Source organism: Telmatherina bonti, assembly GCF_933228915.1.
Source record: "Telmatherina bonti genome assembly, chromosome: 20".
In the NCBI taxonomy this organism is placed as follows: domain Eukaryota; kingdom Metazoa; phylum Chordata; class Actinopteri; order Atheriniformes; family Telmatherinidae; genus Telmatherina; species Telmatherina bonti.
The window spans coordinates 5,854,063-5,875,101 of record NC_136618.1 but is presented as its reverse complement, the minus strand read 5'-3'; the positions used below and the strand labels follow the sequence as shown (position 1 = coordinate 5,875,101).

At 45.4% G+C, this 21,039-nt stretch overlaps 1 protein-coding gene across 1 annotated transcript; it reads right to left on the bottom strand.

Moving 5' to 3' along the window:
• Positions 1-243: 243 nt before the first annotated feature.
• On the bottom strand, positions 244-20,365 carry cul2 (cullin 2). The gene is made up of 21 exons (XM_079259416.1): positions 20,278-20,365; positions 19,166-19,304; positions 18,796-18,898; positions 18,612-18,706; positions 15,268-15,373; positions 15,074-15,156; positions 13,532-13,628; positions 13,348-13,458; positions 9,780-9,942; positions 6,914-7,038; positions 6,720-6,827; positions 5,096-5,155; positions 4,893-5,021; positions 4,730-4,816; positions 4,100-4,252; positions 3,943-4,020; positions 3,801-3,867; positions 2,507-2,709; positions 2,331-2,432; positions 2,136-2,252; positions 244-942 (listed from the first exon to the last, which is right to left on the bottom strand). Exons 2-21 carry the CDS (start codon positions 19,282-19,284, stop codon positions 811-813), a joined length of 2,238 nt encoding a protein of 745 aa, XP_079115542.1. The 5' UTR covers positions 19,285-19,304; positions 20,278-20,365; the 3' UTR covers positions 244-810.
• Between the last annotated feature and the right edge of the window lie 674 nt (positions 20,366-21,039).

Here is a 21,039-nt window from a genome sequence, read left to right as displayed (position 1 = left end):
CTCATCAATAAACCTTCCAGGTCCAGATCTCATCAATAAACCTTCCAGGTCCAGATCTCATCAATAACCCTTCCAGGTCCAGATCTCATCAATAAACCTTCCAGGTCCAGATCTCATCAATAACCCTTCCAGGTCCAGATCTCATCAGTAAAACCATTTTCATTTCTCAGCATAAATCCAGAAAAACAAGAAGAAAAAAAAGACTGCGATGGACACCTGACAATTATTTACATAAAAGCCTTCAGTGTTTTTATTTATTTATTGACAAGCAGCAAGATCATGTTTGTCACCTCAATTTTTCTTTACATTTCAAAGTAGATACAATAGTGAGTATACCGGTTTTATTACAATAGATGTCCTAATTTCAGTACATTTAACAAAGAAAGGAAGAAACACACAACTGCAAACGTGAGAAAAGAAAATGTTTGTTTTTAATGTGTAGCCACCAACGTGTCCGTAATGTCCCCGCTGTCCTCCTTTATCCGGACACGTCCACTCACCGCATCGCTCCAACAGCTAGAGGCATTTCCTTTATGTCGTTTGACGCACGGATGCGTGGCACTGGTGATGTTGTAAACAGCTTAAAATCAGAAAGTGGGAGGAGTCTGAAGGAGGGAGGTGTGGTTGGTGATGTCAGCTGGCCGTCTGACGTGACATGATGACGTTTCTCTTTTTGTCCTGAAGATGGAGGCACTGGTCTCGCTTCAGTCGACAGCGACAGTCCAAGACCTAAACGATGAATGAGTCTCTTTTCTGTTTATGGTTTTTAACCTACATCTGCCGGCCAGTCAGGTGAGAGGGCTCCTCCGTCTACGCCACGTAGCTGTACTCGTCTGCCGACGTCTGGCTCCGCTCGATGTACTGCTTGTCGATGAGCACCTCGATGCACTTCTTGATCATGCTGATGCTGGGGTTGAAGCGGGCTTTGGACTGATGGATGACCTGAAAGCAGAACGAAGTTAGAGAAGAAGAAAGTGGCGACCTGCTGAGGACAACCTCCCGAGACCTGAGCTGCAGTCGGACGCGGCGGCTTCTTCCAGCTTTTCAAAAGAACCAATTAATACAATTTATGTCATTTACATTTATCCACATTCTTGATATTTTGATACATGTTTTGTCGCATTTCTTATTCCACTTTTTACGCCCATTTAATTTTTTTTTCTTCAAAGTTTTATGATAAAATGTTTGTATTTTCTACTTATCTAAATAAAATGATAAAACTAAGACGTGATTTTAACTCTTTAAATTAAGCTTTTTGTAAAATAAAAATAAAATAACTGAAATTCTTCTGTTCTTGTTAGGTTTGTATTTATAATGTATTCAGAATATACATAAATGTTCGCAAAATGTAAAATATTTTCTGTTTGTTTAAGTTTAAGATGAAATTAAATTAAAGCTTGGGTGGGTAATGTTGGGGAGTTAGCAAGATGTGAAAGTGGGCCTTGGCCCCGCCCACATCATGGTCCCTCCCCCTATATAGGCCCCTCCTCCTGCATTGGCTCCTCCCCCTCTGGTTTTGCTCCTTGTGTGATCCGGGGCTTTTTTCTTACCTCCACCAATGAGGTTATGTTCTTACTGACGTTGATCTTTTTGTGTACAAGATAACTCATAAAGTTATGGACAGATTTGAATTAAATTTTCAGGAGTTGTTGGAAATGTGAAAAGGAAGAACTGATTTAATTTTGGTGGTGATCCGGATCACCGTTTGGATCCAGGAACTTTTTAGAGCCTTGGTGGAGGATTACAGAGTGCTTTTCTAGTTCGCAGCTTTTTCCACCAAACTGAGGGGTCTAACTATATTTCTTATTGTACAGAATGTATAGACTACTAGGAACCACTTCACACAGAGGAACATGTCTATGAGCAACATTACCTACTAGAGCTTTAAATAAAATTAAATGAAATAAAACTTCTCCCTACATAAATACAGTAATGTTTGGAAAACCCAGAAAGTTCCTGACATCACACTGTCTGGAGGTTTTTCAGGTAAATATCTTCTAAGTGAAGTTAAATCTTGTTTTATCTAAATGAACTTGAGTCTTCTGGAGTTTGGAGGCCTTTCATCACATTTCTGTGCAGATGAACCTTCATCCTGCGCTCTTCCTCACATGGCAGCCTGGTCCGGCGGGACTCACCTCCTGGATGAGGGTGTTGTGTCGGAGAACCTTCCTGGCCTTCATGATTCTCACTATAGCAGCTTGTAAATACATTTTTCTGTCCTCGTCTACGGCGCTCCTCGTCTGCTCCATCTCCTGAGAGGACGGACACGCAGAGTGGTTCAGATTAAAGCTACCATTACCAGCAGTTAAACAACAGGAAAAGTGTCGGACCTGCGGCGTGTCTTTCTGCATCGATGTTGTGATCTTGAACTTTGTTCTTTTACTGCTGAAACTCATATTTAGTGAAAAAGTCGACTCGGTTTCGATCTCCTCCTGCAGGTGAAGAGAAGACGGTTAGAGACAAGGCGGTGGGAGGCGTGCGCCTGCTGCAGAGGTAAACCACTCACCTTCTGCGAGTCGTGGTTGAGCATCTTGACATCCAGCAGGGACTTGATGGTCTTCTGTAGCTCCTTCTCGTTCATCTGGGTGCCGTCCTGCAGCTCCTTGTAGGACACCGTCTGACTGTTGTTGAAGGCCAGCAAAACAGCCATCTGGTATGTGGTCACCATGGCAACGTAGGGCTTGGACAGGTAGTTCATCTTGACTTCACCTGTGTGGAAGAAAGGAGTCAGATGAAGGAAAAATGGAAACAAATCAAATTATTTCATGCTTCCAGTTCATCTAGAGCACAGGTGTCAAACTCCAGTCCTCGAGGGCCGGTATCCTGAAGGTTTTCGTTGTCTCCATGCTCCAACACAACTGACCAAAACTTAAAAACAGGTTGACAAGAAGCTGCTGGATGCATTTGATTTGAGTCAGCTGCGTTGGTAGAGGGAAACAACAAAAACCTGCCGGATACCGGCCCTCCAGGACTGGAGTTTCTCTCTAGACACCCCTGATCTAGAGAAGATATAAAATGTCAGATTTATCGCCGGTGTAGTCATGGCCCATCAGGACAGTCCGCTAGACTTGGTCCGGTTGGGGACTGGGTCCAACTGTAGGGGGGTGTATCCATGCGGACCGAGATCGTGTTCACGCTGCAGTTTAGTGAAACCAGTCAAACCATTAGAATAATATCTCCCCATTCCCACCAGAGGTGGCGCTGCACTAGTATTTAGCAGAAGAGAGGACATGAAGAAGAAAACTCTGTTTCCTCCACCTGCCAGTTAAACATGGAGACCAAACTATGGCTGTTTTGGGTTTTTATTGTGTCTTATGCAAGTATCCTGCAGAAATCCACTGCAACAATGGACGCAGTATGAACACCAGACGAGGCAGAGGACCCTTAACGCCATCGCTATGGATTTACCCACAATGCAACGCTACGCCACATGCAGGAAGGGACTTGTTTTGTAGTCCGCTTCCTGTATTTGGTCCGCTTGAAACGGGTCGAGACCTGCTTTTGTACCGAGTCCGGTTGTCAGGATTGGTTTGGAGCGTTCACATTTCCCCAAACGAAGCGACTTTCCCAGCAAACGGACTCGGATTCGCATCAGAACGGCAGACGTGTCTGTCGTGATCCCACATTTTCCCATCAGGTCAACAGACCCATCAGAACTGGACCCTCTCTGTGGAACTGGATCCCAGAGGACAGTTCTGCTGCTGGTTCTGGTTCTGATGGATGTGACTATTCAACGTTCTGGTTTTTATGTGGACCGGATTGTTTGACGTGGACTCCAGGTCCAGCTCAGTGTGTCTAACCTGCGCAGAGGTAGTGCAGCCAGGTCAACTTCCTCCCACTGAAGTGCTGATTGTAGAACAACTCGAACTGTAAAGGAAGGCAGAGAGAGACGTTAGGCGGCACCGTGACATCGCCAGGTCATCGTTCAGCGCCGCTCCTCACCATCTGCACGCTCTTCTCCAGTTCTTGAGGGATGGCGAATGTGGACGAAGGGACGTGTGTGAGAGGCCAGGCTCCCGCCTGCAAGACGGGGAGAAGCTCGTCACACACACACAATCCAGCCAACAGACCGCACCGACGAGGCGTTCAGGTCACACACCTGTAATACGTAGATCTGGAAGCTGATCCCCAGGTCCACCACCGTCTCCTGCGTCTTGATGAAATTATTGAACTTGTTGTTGAGGTCGGCGCTGACGCTCATGTCTGTGTACATTCGGTGAAGTTTGCTGGTGAACTCGTAGCCACAAGCTTGCTGGGGGGAGGAAGCAGGACACGGTGCGTTTAGGGGCCGGGGGAATATTCAGTTCAACAAACAAATGTAGAGCTCTAACCACCATCCTGCTTGTCCTGGCATCTCTCTCTCTCTCTCTCTCACACACACACACACACACACACACACACACACACACATAAAGACAGATGCACTGTGTGTGTGTGTGTGTGTGTGTGTGTGTGTGTGTGTGTAGATTTATGGACACGTCTACAATTAGAAAACATTTTAACTTTGATGCTTTATTAGTTTCTGTTAAATTAAAAAAGTCAAATCGTTTTTTCTGATCTGATGTCAGCTCACCGTGTCATGGTGCATTATGGGATGTTTGTGGTGAATGACTCTGCAGGTCGTTTCACAACGTTTACAGCTGCTTAACCTGCAGCTAAATGGAGGAACGTGTCCGCCGCGGTGACCCGTCCCAGATGACTCTTTCTGAGCCTGAATGGAAGGATTTACCTTCAGTTTGTTGATCATGGCTTCTTCTGAATCCATCGACAGCGACAGGCCGTGTATTAACCGCTTTGCCAGCATCCTGGCGTAAAACTGCAGAGAGAAACCGGAGAGGTTAAAGCGGCGGGACTCGTCTGGTCGGGAGAAGTGGCCCCGACGGAGACGCTACCTTCTGGAAGATGTCCTTATCGTCGATGTACTTAAACACCGTGATGAAGCTGGTCAGCTTGTCCTCCACCTCGTTCTCCGTCATTCCCTTTGCAGACTTTTTCAGCAGATTGTCGCAGTATTTCGCCAGCTGCAGAGACACCGAGGGGGAGGGGTCAGGGAGACGTGGCGACATCGTGCACGCGTGTGCATGTGTACACTCACCAGTTCAGGCGCTTTGCAGATGGATTTGGGTTCCCGGAAGTTCACCACAGACGTCAAAGCCTGAAGCAGAAAAAACTCCTTTCAGACGTTTTCATCGAAGTTTCAGTGAAGTCGATCAGTTGTATTGATCTGCAGCGGCTGGATGGGCAGCAGGCGTGTAAAACCACATCGTGACCAGTTTACACCAGTGTGATGGACTGGGAGCATTTCCACTGGAGTCAGGATCTGCTGGTCCATCTGAGACCATTTTGCATGATCAATATATTTCATCCTGATCGATCAGACATTTCCAGGAAAAACAGAATGTTGTCAAAATGTTTCAACATATTTAGTCTCAGCTACACTTTAATACTGATTATAATTTTTTCTTATTATAGATTCATCATTTTACTATAAATACAAATTCATAAATGACATATTATTTTTCCAAACATCAGTTTTATAGATTAGTTTTATATATTCTATAAATTAATTTTATTCATTTCATGTCAATATATTTTTATAATATGATTTTGTTATTTCATTTATTTACATGTTATACATATTTATTTAATATGTCCATGATTTACCGGTCATGCATTATATTTAAAAAAGTTTAGCCATTTGGGAACATTTTTTTGTTATTTAAAAAAATGGAATTAATAATTTGATTGACTTTATGAATAAAATTAATTCCTTCATTGTAATAAAATATATTTTATCATATTTATTGACCTTGATTTTACATTTTTATTTTAATCTTCGTTATATGTCATACAATATTTATATATACATGTGTTTTTAAATATATGCACCGATAAAATAATTTAAATTTTAAATATAAAGTAGACTATTTTATGATAATAAAAAATATAGAAATGTTATTTATTAACAGATTTTGATTATGTTAATTATTTAGATTATACAATATTTGTATTTTTTTTAAAATGTATACATTTGGAAATTATTTTTTGTTTGAAGAATAAAACTGATCAACTGGTTTATGTTAAAATTTATTTTATTAGTTGTATATTTAAATATATCTTATATTTTATCCATTCTTTTAACATTTAATGATATCAGCAATGTATTGAAAAGCAAAGCAGGTTTATTGATCGCATCAGTCCATGTAATCGGCGTGGACTCGCTGATGACGTTCAGCCTCCCCGTACTTCGGACTTAGTGTTTATGTCTTATTCCATCACTGTAATTGTTTATTTTCAGCTTTATCGTAATATTTCTTTTCTCATGTTTATATTTTTAGGTTTTTTATCCGACGGCTGAAACAGCAGAATTTCCAGGTCTTCAGGATCAATAAAGCATTGGATCCTGTTCTTCTGGATTAGCTGAACATCATTTTAATATCCCGTTATGAAATCGTCTCAGCAGGAATCCCTTCAGGCCTGCAGAGTAACGAACAACGTGGAGGGAAACTGTCGCACAAGACAAACGCCTCCAGCTGAAGCGCCGTGTTGATGCAGGGAAAACTCTCCCGTTACGACGAATATTATTATTATTCAGGTGAAGCCCAGCAGGACTGAATGCTGCAGCACATCTGCAGGACTTGCAGCTTGTGGATGTTCTGGTGCAGCAGAGCCACAAACCTCCCTGTGGATCTGGATCCAGCTCTCAGGACGGTGCCTACCTTATCCAGCGCGCTCATGAAGTGCTGATCTCCGTTTAGGACTGTGTTTATGAGCTGAACGAATTTACTGTGAACCTCCAGAATGGACTCCACGAACAGGGTGGGCATCTGCAGGAGCGTGAGAAGAGAGCGGGCGTTAGCGCAGCACGCTGCTGACAGCAGACTCTTTCTGCGCTGCAGAGAAACAAACCCACGTTTTCCTGAGACAGGTTGCTGGTCCCTCGGATGCCCTCGTTGTGGATGTGGACCTGCAGCTCCTGGATCATGTGAGGCAGCCCGTTGGCCACGGCCCTCAGCAGGGTGTACATGTTGGCCATGTCTGGAGGAAACAACACGCGTGTTGGATTGGTTAACGGTCTCACACCAGCAGGTCCGGCAACATGCATGATCAACACTGTGGCATCAGAGGTCTGGACTGGACCAATGGAGGTCTAGATAGGACCAATGGAGGTCTAGACTGGACCAATGGAGGTCTGGACTGGACCAATGGTCTGCTGTCTGGACGATGCCAACGTGTCTGAGCAACGAGATCAATCCTGGGGTTCCCCATGGTTCCATCCTAGAACCGCTTCATTCTGTATCCTGTACCAGCAGCTGACATCGCTCTGATGACAGGAGTGTGACTGGGATGACGCGTGACTGCGATGACGCGTGACTGCGATGACGCGTGACTGCGATGACGCGTGACTGGGATGACGCGTGACTGCGATGACTCGTGACTGCGATGACGCGTGACTGCGATGACGCGTGACTGCGATGACGCGTGACTGCGATGACGCGTGACTGCGATGACGCGTGACTGCGATGACGCGTGACTGGGATGACGCGCGACTGCGATGACGCGCGACTGGGATGACGCGCGACTGGGATGACGCGCGACTGGGATGACGCGCGACTGCGATGACGCGCGACTGGGATGACTCGCGACTGGGATGACGCGCGACTGGGATGACGCGCGACTGGGATGACGCGCGACTGGGATGACGCGCGACTGGGATGACGCGCGACTGGGATGACGCGCGACTGGGATGACGCGCGACTGGGATGACGCGTGACTGGGATGACTCGCGACTGGGATGACGCGCGACTGCGATGACGCGCGACTGGGATGACGCGCGACTGGGATGACGCGCGACTGGGATGACGCGCGACTGGGATGACGCGCGACTGGGATGACGCGCGACTGGGATGACGCGCGACTGGGATGACGCGCGACTGGGATGACGCGCGACTGGGATGACGCGCGACTGGGATGACGCGCGACTGGGATGACGCGCGACTGGGATGACGCGCGACTGGGATGACGCGCGACTGGGATGACGCGCGACTGGGATGACGCGCGACTGCGATGACGCGCGACTGGGATGACGCGCGACTGGGATGACGCGCGACTGGGATGACGCGCGACTGGGATGACGCGCGACTGGGATGACGCGCGACTGGGATGACGCGCGACTGGGATGACGCGCGACTGGGATGACGCGCGACTGGGATGACGCGTGACTGGGATGACTCGCGACTGGGATGACGCGCGACTGCGATGACGCGCGACTGGGATGACGCGCGACTGGGATGACGCGCGACTGGGATGACGCGCGACTGGGATGACGCGCGACTGGGATGACGCGCGACTGGGATGACGCGCGACTGGGATGACGCGCGACTGGGATGACGCGCGACTGGGATGACGCGCGACTGGGATGACGCGCGACTGGGATGACGCGCGACTGCGATGACGCGTGACTGGGATGACGCGCGACTGGGATGACGCGCGACTGCGATGACGCGCGACTGCGATGACGCGTGACTGCGATGACGCGTGACTGGGATGACGCGTGACTGCGATGACTCGTGACTGGGATGACGCGTGACTGCGATGACGCGTGACTGCGATGACGCGTGACTGCGATGACGCGTGACTGCGATGACGCGTGACTGCGATGACGCGTGACTGCGATGACGCGCGACTGGGATGACGCGCGACTGCGATGACGCGCGACTGGGATGACGCGCGACTGGGATGACGCGCGACTGCGATGACGCGCGACTGGGATGACTCGCGACTGGGATGACGCGCGACTGGGATGACGCGCGACTGGGATGACGCGCGACTGGGATGACGCGCGACTGGGATGACGCGCGACTGGGATGACGCGCGACTGGGATGACGCGCGACTGGGATGACGCGTGACTGGGATGACTCGCGACTGGGATGACGCGCGACTGCGATGACGCGCGACTGGGATGACGCGCGACTGGGATGACGCGCGACTGGGATGACGCGCGACTGGGATGACGCGCGACTGGGATGACGCGCGACTGGGATGACGCGCGACTGGGATGACGCGCGACTGGGATGACGCGCGACTGGGATGACGCGCGACTGGGATGACGCGCGACTGGGATGACGCGCGACTGCGATGACGCGTGACTGGGATGACGCGCGACTGGGATGACGCGCGACTGCGATGACGCGCGACTGCGATGACGCGCGACTGGGATGACTCGCGACTGGGATGACGCGCGACTGGGATGACGCGCGACTGGGATGACGCGCGACTGGGATGACGCGCGACTGGGATGACGCGCGACTGGGATGACGCGCGACTGGGATGACGCGCGACTGGGATGACGCGTGACTGGGATGACTCGCGACTGGGATGACGCGCGACTGCGATGACGCGCGACTGGGATGACGCGCGACTGGGATGACGCGCGACTGGGATGACGCGCGACTGGGATGACGCGCGACTGGGATGACGCGCGACTGGGATGACGCGCGACTGGGATGACGCGCGACTGGGATGACGCGCGACTGGGATGACGCGCGACTGGGATGACGCGCGACTGGGATGACGCGCGACTGCGATGACGCGCGACTGCGATGACGCGCGACTGGGATGACGCGTGACTGGGATGACGCGTGACTGGGATGACGCGTGACTGGGATGACGCGTGACTGGGATGACGCGTGACTGGGATGACGCGTGACTGGGATGACGCGTGACTGGGATGATGTGTGACTTTCTCTGAAAGTGAAGAAGAGCGACGTGATCTGACCATCTGTCTTCTCCTGCCGGATGATGCTCTGACACTCCCCGTGCAGGAACTGCAGATGATCCGCCACCATCCTCTGCTGGCATTCGTGAATGACTTTGGCGTAGGAGCTGGGGTGCAGGTACTTCCGACATCGCACCTCTTCGTCTTTCAACCGCGCCAGAACCTGGGAGACGGACAGAACCGAGGCGGCGTGAGACACATGGAACCTGCCTGAACTCAAAACATGTTTACAGGAATTACAGATCTCTGCCTCGAAGCGAGTCATTACTGGTGCATACTGGGACATACTGGTGCATACTGGGACATACTGGTGCATACTGGGACATACTGGTGCATACTGGGACATACTGGGACATACTGGGACATACTGGTGCATACTGGTGCATACTGGGACATACTGGTGCATACTGGTGCATACTGGTGCATACTGGTGCATACTGGGACATACTGGGACATACTGGGACATACTGGTGCATACTGGTGCATACTGGTGCATACTGGGACATACTGGTGCATACTGGTGTATACTGGGACATACTGGGACATACTGGTGCATACTGGTGCATACTGGGACATAGTGGGACATAGTGGGGCATACTGGGACATACTGGGGCATTCTGGGGCATACTGGGACATACTGGGACATACCGGGGCATACTGGGGCATACTGGGACATACCAGGGCATACTGGGGCATACTGGGACATAGTGGGACATGGTGGGACATACTGGGACATACCGGGGCATACTGGGGCATACTGGGGCATACTGGGGCATAGTGGGACATAGTGGGACATGGTGGGACATGGTGGGACATACTGGGACATACCGGGGCATACTGGTTCTGTCTACTGGTTTATTTATGTGTTATTGTTGGTGTTTTATGACCTCCACTAACAAGTTGACACATCATCAGCAGAGAACTTTAGATTTGTTTCGACATGCGGCAGGTAAGCCACGAGGCACAGTCGGCCATCTTTAAGCTACAGCTGCCTGTCAGGGACACATAGCAGCAACGTCGAGTATGTAAAGATCAGCGAGAGATGTTTACTACAGTACAGGGTGGAAATCCGTTCAGGTGTCTTTTCCAGCAGCATGTGACCGCTACACCTGCAGCTCGCCTCCCCCAGGTGGACGGAGCTCAGCTTGCAGCGTTCTCCTCCACCAGTTAGTCAACTTCGCTGCCTAAAGCAGCCAAAGCGAACTTTTTCACTGGGTTTCGTTGGGCAAGGTGGCTTGTTTGTTTAGTTAGTTGATCTACTGTCTCAGCCAGACCTGCTGTCTTAGCAGTACCGATCCGCTGAGATCAGTAGCTTTATAAGTCACAGTAAATGGTTTTTTGTCCCAAAATGCAGCGACTAAAGCCTTCCCTCCGGCTTTTAGTCCGGCTTCACTGCCTCGATGAAAGCTACAGAAAACACGTAAGCATACCCTGTGTGTGTGTGTGTGTGTGTGTGTGTGTGTGTGTGTGTCTGTATGTGTAGCGTGGAACTTACTGGGAATGTGTCAACAAGTCGTCTCCGTGCCATGAACGTGTTCTGCTTGTGCACTAAACCAATCAGCTGATTCAGTGTCTGAGCAGAAGCAACACGGAGAATGGAGACGACTTGTTGATCACCATGGTTTCAGCGTTAGATGGGAGTAATTCTTACAGAGTCCCTTTAACCTTCATCGCAGTGGAGAAAAATGACGATTTGTCCTCATAAAACTGTTTTCTTTTCTCAAACAGAGAAAAAAATCATGCCTACCTGTTTCAAAAGCATATCTCTATTGTTTATTGTTGTAATAAAGAATGAAAAAATGTGTTCATTGTATTTTACATTTATTTCTTGGAAAAAAAAACACAAACAAAAAATTTATTTACAGTTTTTCTTTGGAACTTTTTACTGGTGAAGATCAGGGCTGCATTCTACCAACGTGACTCGATCGTCCTGCTCCATCCCCCTTTGCATCTTTTACTTGGTCTGCATACTGATTAGTCTATCGGACGAACAGAGCGATGATGTCTTCAGGGGAGAATAGCTCAAACTGTTCTCCTTCAGACACATCATTGTCTTCTAAATGTTGCCTTCCAGGTTCACCAACAGGGAAATGTCTTACTTATTTCATGCGCCGGCAGCTGTCGAGCACTTGCAAAAATCGAGTGCATGAATACGCCGGCAGTGTGTTGAAGGTTAAAGCAGGATCCAGACTGAAGTGGTCCAGATATCTGCAACATTTCCACCCGTCCCACTAAACAAACGCCGTCTAGAGCTGCAGAACCGACGTGACCCTTAAAAGTAACAAAACGGTTCACATTTAGCTTTTTATGCATTAGGGCTGGGATGATAGTGATTTGATTCGGATTTTTTGGGTGCCGATTCGATTTAAATTGCGATTCTCACAATTCTTCGATAATGCTGGTTTTTGTATATTAAAAACATTAAAATGTATAAAACTTCTTTTTTTGCTCGTTATTTATCTTGATTTCAATAAGAAAAAAACAACCCAGCAGCCAGACCATCATTCTACTGCTGGAATGCCCAAGAAGACAAGTTAAATAAAAGGTTAATAAAAATGACAAAATCTTTTTAAAATGGATTATTTTTATTTATTTGAAAAAAAAAAAAAAAAAAATATATATATATATATATATATATATAAATATATCTATATACACACATATATGTACATATATATATATATATATATATATATACTTTTTTTTTTATTATTTTTTTAACAAAGAAAATAGATTTTAAAATTGTGAAGCAAAAAATCTGATTTTTGATTTTATGATTCGATTTTCCCGCCCCTACTATGCAGTCACCTGACTTTAATGTCCCTCTGTTACGGGGCGTTACCATTGCAATGCGTTAACCAGCTGGTTCAGATCAGCCGTCTTTTAACAGGTGGATGAGAGAAACGCGCTGCAGCCTGACAGTGGTTGTTTGGTATAAAACGTACATCCAGACCGACATAAAATAGTTCCTATATAAGCGGTAAAAGCAGATTAAACAACTCGGAACCGTGCATTAGACGGTTATAATGCACGACACGGAGTCTAGAACACCACGACGCGCAGCGTTGTTTTAAAATACTGGATAATGGTGTAAAATAATCCAGATCTCAATTTCAGTCAAAATAATCGTGATTATTATTTTTGTCATAATCGAGCAGCCCTAACTGATACATGTCATATTTTCTGAAACGGTTTTTCCACGATCTTGTATCCCGCCTTTAATTATTTTAATAAATATTTATTGATGAATCACAGTGGAATCTGCTGCATGGCAATGAAGCGGGTAAATAGAGTGACTTTCACTCTGACTTTCTTCTTGATTGAACTGTTGATGCATTTGTGTTTTTGTGTAAAATAAATATCAATAAATAAATCAGATCAGTAACGTGTTATTTTCACTACAAGGGCAGAGTAGAGACCCGGTCGATGTGTTGTTGCATCAACACTGAACAGAAGCTGGAATTTAACACAATAAAACAGAAAATTCCCAGTTGAGGCATAAAGGAAACGGTAATGTCCTTCAGAATGAGCAGGTATGAACCCTCCTTCGTGCTTCCATCTGGCCTACCTTCTCCATGTACTGCGAGCAGTTGGACTCCTGGAGCAGGTTGGAGGCTTCCTGCTTGTAATACTCTCCTGTTTTTATCAGAAAAGGTCCTTCAAAGATTTCCTGATAAAACTGAAAGACAGAAACGCAGCATTTGGTGGGTCTGTCTGCAACACCAACACTGGGACGTTAATGGAAGTCTCACCTTTAATGGAAACTTCTTATAGTAGTGTTCAACATGAACAAAGGAGTTGATGACCTCGTGGATTACCTTCTGGTTGGGGTTCTCGCCGCAACGATCGCTGTGGACATGATAAGACATGATGGAGTCATCTGTTTCAACGCGACAGACATGTTTTTGTTTTCTTATCTCAGTTTTGGCATCTTAGCTGCTGCAGACAGACGTCACGTCACCTCGGTGTTTATTCTTTTAGGAAATAGTCTGCTAACTCGCTAGCTATCATGACTAGGTCTGTGTTTCATCACCAATGTCCTCAATCAATTCAATATTGATTCATTTATAGATTTTTATAGATATTCATTGAAGACCAACCTTTGTAGCATATCAAAAACATTCATAGATAACTATGTTATCATGGTTTTAGATGCTGTGTGAAAGCACACGGTATTAGCATTAGCTGCTAATGTGAGAGCCTACGGTCTTAGCTTTAGATGCTAATGTGAGAGCCCACGGTATTACCATTAGCTGCTAATGTGAGAGCCCATGGTATTACCATTAGCTGCTAATGTGAGAGCCCACGGTCATAGCTTTAGATGCTAATGTGAGAGCCTATGGTCTTAGCATTAGATGCTAATGTTAGATCCTATGGTCTTAGCATTAGATGCTAACGTGAGAGCCTATGGTCTTGGCCTTAGCTGCTAATGTGAGAGCCTACAGTCTTAGCATTAGCTGCTAATGTTAGATCCTATGGTCTTAGTGTTAGATGCTAATGTGAGAGCCTATAGTCTCAGCCTTTGCTGCTAATGTGAGAGCCTACAGTCTTAGCATTAGCTGCTAATGTGAGAGCCTATGGTCTTAGTGTTAGATGCTAATGTAAGAGCCCATGGTCTTAGTATTAGATGCTAATGTGAGAGCCAATGGTCTTAGCGTTAGCTGCTAATGTGAGAGCCTACAGTCTTAGCATGAGATGCTAATGTGAGAGCCCACAGTCTAAGTGTTAGATGCTAATGTGAGAGCCTATGTTCTTAGCGTTAGCTGCTAATGTGAGAACCTACAGTCAGAGTGTTAGCTACTAATGTGAGAGTCTACAGGCAGAATGTTAGCTGCTAATAGGAGAGCCCACGGTCTTAACGTTACATGTAAATGTGAGAGCTCACGATCTCAGTGTTAGCAGCTAATGTGTCAGCCCATGGTCTTTGCATTAGCTGCTAACGTAAGAGCCTTTGATGTCAGCATTAGCTGCTAACGTGAGAGCCCACCATGTCAGCGTTAGCTGCTACCGTGACGTAAAGAGCTGCTAAGTAGTCTAAGGAGAATCTCATGGTGAATGAAAACATCTGAATGTGGATTTATCTGAGAGAAACGCTGATTTGGGGCTTGTAGGTGCAATGTCTCACGTGTGAATACAATCCATCTAACACGGCTTTATCCCTTCATTCATGACGTTTCTGACAGTTTTCTGGCCTTACACTTAAGAGTAAACATGATGAAACTGAACATGTCTCAAACTAAAAAGCAGACCTAAATAAACCATCCGTTTTCTCGTGTAAACTGTGTGAAACATACTTTTTTATTTCATTTAGCAACATCCGGATCAGTACAGCCTGAAGGGGTTCAATCATCAGCTTCCTCCACATATCCAGCGCTAACTGCAACCACACATGAAAACACAGAAAATGAGTCAGGTGGAGAAAAATCCTCTTCTGTGACAGGAAACAATGTGTGGACATGGATGAAACGGTGTTTAGACCGCCGTGTACCTCTCCGATCTCCATTAGCGGCTCATTCATGTCCACTCCGCCGTAGCCATACTGCAGATCAGCTTCTGATAGTTTGTTCTTCTTAATGAACTGTGTGTTTAGATAACTGGATGACAAGAGGGGACAGGTGAAGATGTCAAGTGTTTTACAAGATAATAAAAATTGATCTAAATCCTGGATACCACCATCCAAAACAGGAACAACATTCTGGATACTACCATCCAGAACAGGAACAACATTCTGAATACTACCATCCAGAACAGGAACAATGTTCTGGATACTACCATCCAGAACAGGAACTATGTTCTGGATACTACCATCCAGAACAGGAACAATGTTCTGGATACAACCATCCATAACAGGAACAACATTCTGAATACTACCATCCAGAACAGGAACTATGTTCTGGATACTACCATCCAGAACAGGAACTATGTTCTGGATACTACCATCCAGAACAGGAACAATGTTCTGGATACAACCATCCATAACAGGAACAACATTCTGGATACTACCATCCAGTACAGGAACAACATTCTGGATACTACCATCCAGTACAGGAACAACATTCTGGATACTACCATCCAGTACAGGAACAACATTCTGGATACTACCATTCAGAACAGGAACAATGTTCTGGATACTACCATCCAGAACAGGAACAATGTTCTGGATACTACCATCCAGAACAGGAACAACATTCTGGATACTACCATCCAGAACAGGAACAATGTTCTGGATACTACCATCCAGAACAGGAACAACATTCTGGATACTACCATCCAGAACAGGAACAACATTCTGGATACTACCATCCAGAACAGGAACAACATTCTGGATACTACCATTCAGAACAGGAACAATGTTCTGGATACTACCATCCAGAACAGGAACAATGTTCTGGATACTACCATCCAGAACAGGGACAACATTCTGGATACTACCATCCAGAACAGGAACAACATCCTGGATACTACCATCCAGTACAGGAACAACATTCTGGATACTACCATCCAGAACAGGAACAACATCCTGGATACTACCATCCAGAACAGGAACAACATTCTGGATACTACCATCCAGAACAGGAACAACATTCTGGATACTACCATCCAGAACAGGAACAACATTCTGGATACTACCATTCAGAACAGGAACAATGTTCTGGATACTACCATCCAGAACAGGAACAATGTTCTGGATACTACCATCCAGAACAGGGACAACATTCTGGATACTACCATTCAGAACAGGAAATATGTTCTGGATGCTACCATCCAGAACAGGAACAACATTCTGGAAACTACCATCCAGGACAGGAACAACATTCTGGATACTACCATTCAGAACAGGAATATGTTCTGGATACTACCATCCAGAACAGGAACAACATTCTGGATACTACCATCCAGTACAGGAACAACATTCTGGATACTACCATCCAGAACAGGAACAACATTCTGGATACTACCATCCAGAACAGGAGTAACATTCTGGATACTACCACCCAGAACAGGAACAATGTTCTGGATACTACCATCCAGAACAGGAACTATGTTCTGGATACTACCATCCAGAACAGGAACAACATTCTGGAAACTACCATCCAGGACAGGAACAACATTCTGGATACTACCATCCAGAACAGGAACTATGTTCTGGATACTACCATCCAGAACAGGAACAACATTCTGGATACTACCATTCAGAACAGGAATATGTTCTGGATACTACCATCCAGGACAGGAACAACATTCTGGATACTACCATCCAGAACAGGAACAACATTCTGGATACTACCATTCAGAACAGGAATATGTTCTGGATACTACCATCCAGAAAAGGAACAACATTCTGGATACTACCATCCAGAACCGTAGCAACGTTCTGAAGAGAACAAACATGCAATACACACTGCAATATATCCAAGACACTGTGGACTCATTATCAATGGATCTGGAATCTGATATGGATCCATATGATGGATGTCGGACCAGAACATCGGCTGCTGGATGGACGCCTGACCTCACTGAGTTTTTATAGTTTCTAATTCATTAAACCAACAGCAGAAACAAACCAGATCTGAGAACAATTATTCTTCATTATGAGGACTTCCTACTGAAAGCAGCTGGACCTAAAATCAACCAACTTTTATTCTTCAACAAGCAAACTGAGCAAACAGCAGGATAACTTCCAGCCGGCTATGCAGCCATGACGCGTGGCCTGATTTCTCTGTTTCACTTCAAACACAACATGATGACGTTTTAAACAACCGTTGATGTGAAACAACGGAGACTGGAAGTGATTCTGACTGAGACGTCTGGTGGGACTTGGCTGGACCTTCAGTCACCATGGTTTCTGTTTGACACGATGACGTCTAGCACGTATCTCACAAGATCGACCAACAAGTTTCTGTTATATCTGAAGCGATTAGCGCCGTGCTGCTTCACCGAAGACGACACTTTCCATCTCACTCACGGTTACAAATAAGAGGAAGTCTACAGGGAAGTACAAATAAAAATAGATCTTAAAGCTGGTTGGCACGTCACACTCTTCAAGGTTCTGACAAAAAAAGAACAAATGTGCTCTACAGTTAAGGACCCAGACACACCGATCCACCTTCAAACCATCAGATTAGTAAAATTAATGTATGAATAGATAAAGCAGCATGAAGACACTACACATCCTTCAAATAAATTTAAAAATAAAGTAAATTTAAAAGTTATATCCATAAAGTGCAACAAAAACAAGGGTGGCAATGATATTAACTTGAAGCTGAATCAGCAAATTTAGCCTTCAACCTTTTCTTTTATTTTTACTTTTCATCTGCTTGTTTTTCTTTTTTATATAAAAAATACACACAACCAAGAGATCAACTGATAATCCCAGTCAGTTATCAGACGTGATGTTTAAGCCTCAATTGTCAGATTATGAGACTAAAATTATGTAAAATGAATGTATAGCAGCATAAAGACTCATCTCCACGTCTTCCTGCTACTATCTACCTGCTATCCTCACTGCAGCACCTCCACCTCAGCTGCATCCCAAACGTCTTCTTGGCTTTATTCCAGCCATAGAGGATCATTATTTTCCTGCTTTTCTCATCACTTGTTGATCTTTGGCTGCTCCTGATTGGACGTTACTGTCAGTTTAAGCTCTCTGATTGGTGGAAAGTCTGACAGGAAGTGTCTTCATCGTCATTGCTGAGATTTCTTGGCAACATAGTGATGAAAATGTGATAAATAATAGTGTTATCATGGATCACTGATTGTGAATTTCGTGACTGAACTGTAAACCTTCTGGACAGGATATAAACACAGAGTGTCAAGGTTTAATAATGTTACCTGTACAAACAATTCATGTAGCCGGCTCCTTTGCTGTACTCATCCCAGTATCTGTGGTACATCACTAAGACCTTCTCCTCTGACTCCAGAACTTTCTACAGTGCACACAGATCCACAGCAGGTATGAAAAAAGGCATCGGGACAAAATAAAACCAGCATGTTTTCTGCTTGTGTGAGGACTTACCTTGTACAACTGCCTGACATGATTTTCAAGAAAAACCTTAGTCTCTGTGTATAATCTTTCACCCAAAGGTTCTGGGTATGCAACACACAAGGCATAAATGTCACTGGTGTTAAAGTTTAGGATCAATACAACCAATAAATAAAGGAATGACATCATAAAGCTGTGGTATGCATGTCATGCCTAACATGTTCCTATAACAGTGCATGATGGCAATGCTTCCGATTTGCATATTTCTGCAGCAAAATAACCATTAAATAACTCATTTTATAACTGGAAATAAAATCAGGTTAATCACACTACCATGCGTCACTCTGAGACATTACAAAAATCTTAATCTGCAGTTCACTTTTCAGCATTTGGAAGAGGATACGAGAATCTATCGTTCCACGTAGCTCTCTCCACATAGTCGAGCATCACGACAGCCTTGATCGTCGTCAATAACTTGTTCCATGTCTCATCAAAATCCACCACCCGTGGCTTTAAGGACATTGTAGAGCTTCTCTTTCAGCCTGATGGAGTAAAGGAATGCCAGGTTGAGAAAAGGGATTAAAAGAGAGGAAAACACAAGTTTCATCTTTAACAATGCAGCCATGCACCAATCTGTTGGACTTGTTTACAGATAAACAAGGCTGGTGGCAACAAGTGATACAGCAGAGCAATGACAACAAAAGTCAAAGAAAGCTTAGAAAGGTAGAAGAAAGGGCAAAGTGACAAAAAAAAGAAAAGAAATCTGTGATAGAACCAGTTTAAAGCCCAGACCATTTGTTCTTCACATTGTTTGGTGCTTTTATGAGGATGTGAGTAACACAAACCAAGACAGCAAAACAGAGCTGATGGTAACTGAAAATGGTTTGAAGCACAATAAATCTGCTTTCTGACATCTTACACTCAGCAGGAGATTACATGAACAGTGTGTTCAGGTTCATGAAACGCCTGCAGATGTTCATTATAACCCAACACACTCCAACAGGAGCAACAGCAGGATCTTACCACCTCATACTTTTATTTTTATTTGCCTCAACAGACGTAGAATAAACAGAGAATTAAGGCCCTGTGTTGCTTCTCGTCATTTCTCCCAGCTGATTTAACGTCAGAGACAACATTACAACATCATGTCCAGCTTCTCTTTCTAACTGCTTCACCTTGACAAATGCTGCTTTGCCATGGAGACATAGTGATCTTACTGGAAACACATCCCTCCTGCAGTCACAATAAACGCTGCTAAGTAAAGGTTACTGCCCATCCAAATGCCAATCCCAGAATAGGAAGGCGAGCTAAAAGGCTAACTAGCTTCCCGCTAGCATGCTGCTTCTTCCTGTTAAATGAAGCTAGCATGTAGCATGGAGCTAGCCCAGCTAAAGCTAGCCAATGGTCTTCCTAATAGTTTCCCCACATTCACTCTGACAGCTCAGCAAAACATGGCAATGGTGTTCAACAAGGCTGGCTACTTAAGACAAGGGAGGACTTCTTCATTGTGCCTACCTCTATTCAGTATTTACTTGTTATAAAACTCAGGTTTCTCCGCTGTCACAGGCTTTGTTCTTCTTCTGGACAATTCCGACAGGCTGTCGTAAGGCGTTTGGCTGCCCCCCACAGGCAGTAAGTGGAACTGCACCAACGACTAATCCGCTGTTTAGATAGATAGATAGATAGATAGATAGATAGATAGATAGATAGATAGATAGATAGATAGATAGATAGATTTATTTTACAGTTGGCTTTATGAAATGAAATGAAAATACTTTATTAATCCCCAAAGTGAAATTCAATATTGTAGATAATAATTAACTAGAGGAGGTCTTGTTCCGGAGGCTGATTGCTGCTGGCAGGAATGATCTTCTGTATCTTTCAGTCTTACACTGGACCGGAAGAAGCCTCTCACTGAACACACTTTGTTGTTTCATCACTGTGTTGTGGAGAGGGTGTGAAGAATCCTCCATCATCTTCATCAGCTTGTGCAGCATTCTTCTTTGGACAATCAGCTCCAGCGGCTCCAGAGTTACTTCAAGCACAGAAGCAGCTTTCTGGATCAGTTTGTTGATTCTCTTCAAGTCTGGTTCTGATGCTACTACCCCAGCAGATGCTGCAAAGCTGACTGCACTCTCCACAACAGACTTATAGAAGATATGCAACATCTTGGTGCAGACGTTAAACCATCTCAGCTTCCTTAAGAAGTACAGTCTGCTCTGACCTTTCTTGTAGATGTAGTCAGTGTTGCATTTCCAGTCCAGTTTGTTGTCCAGC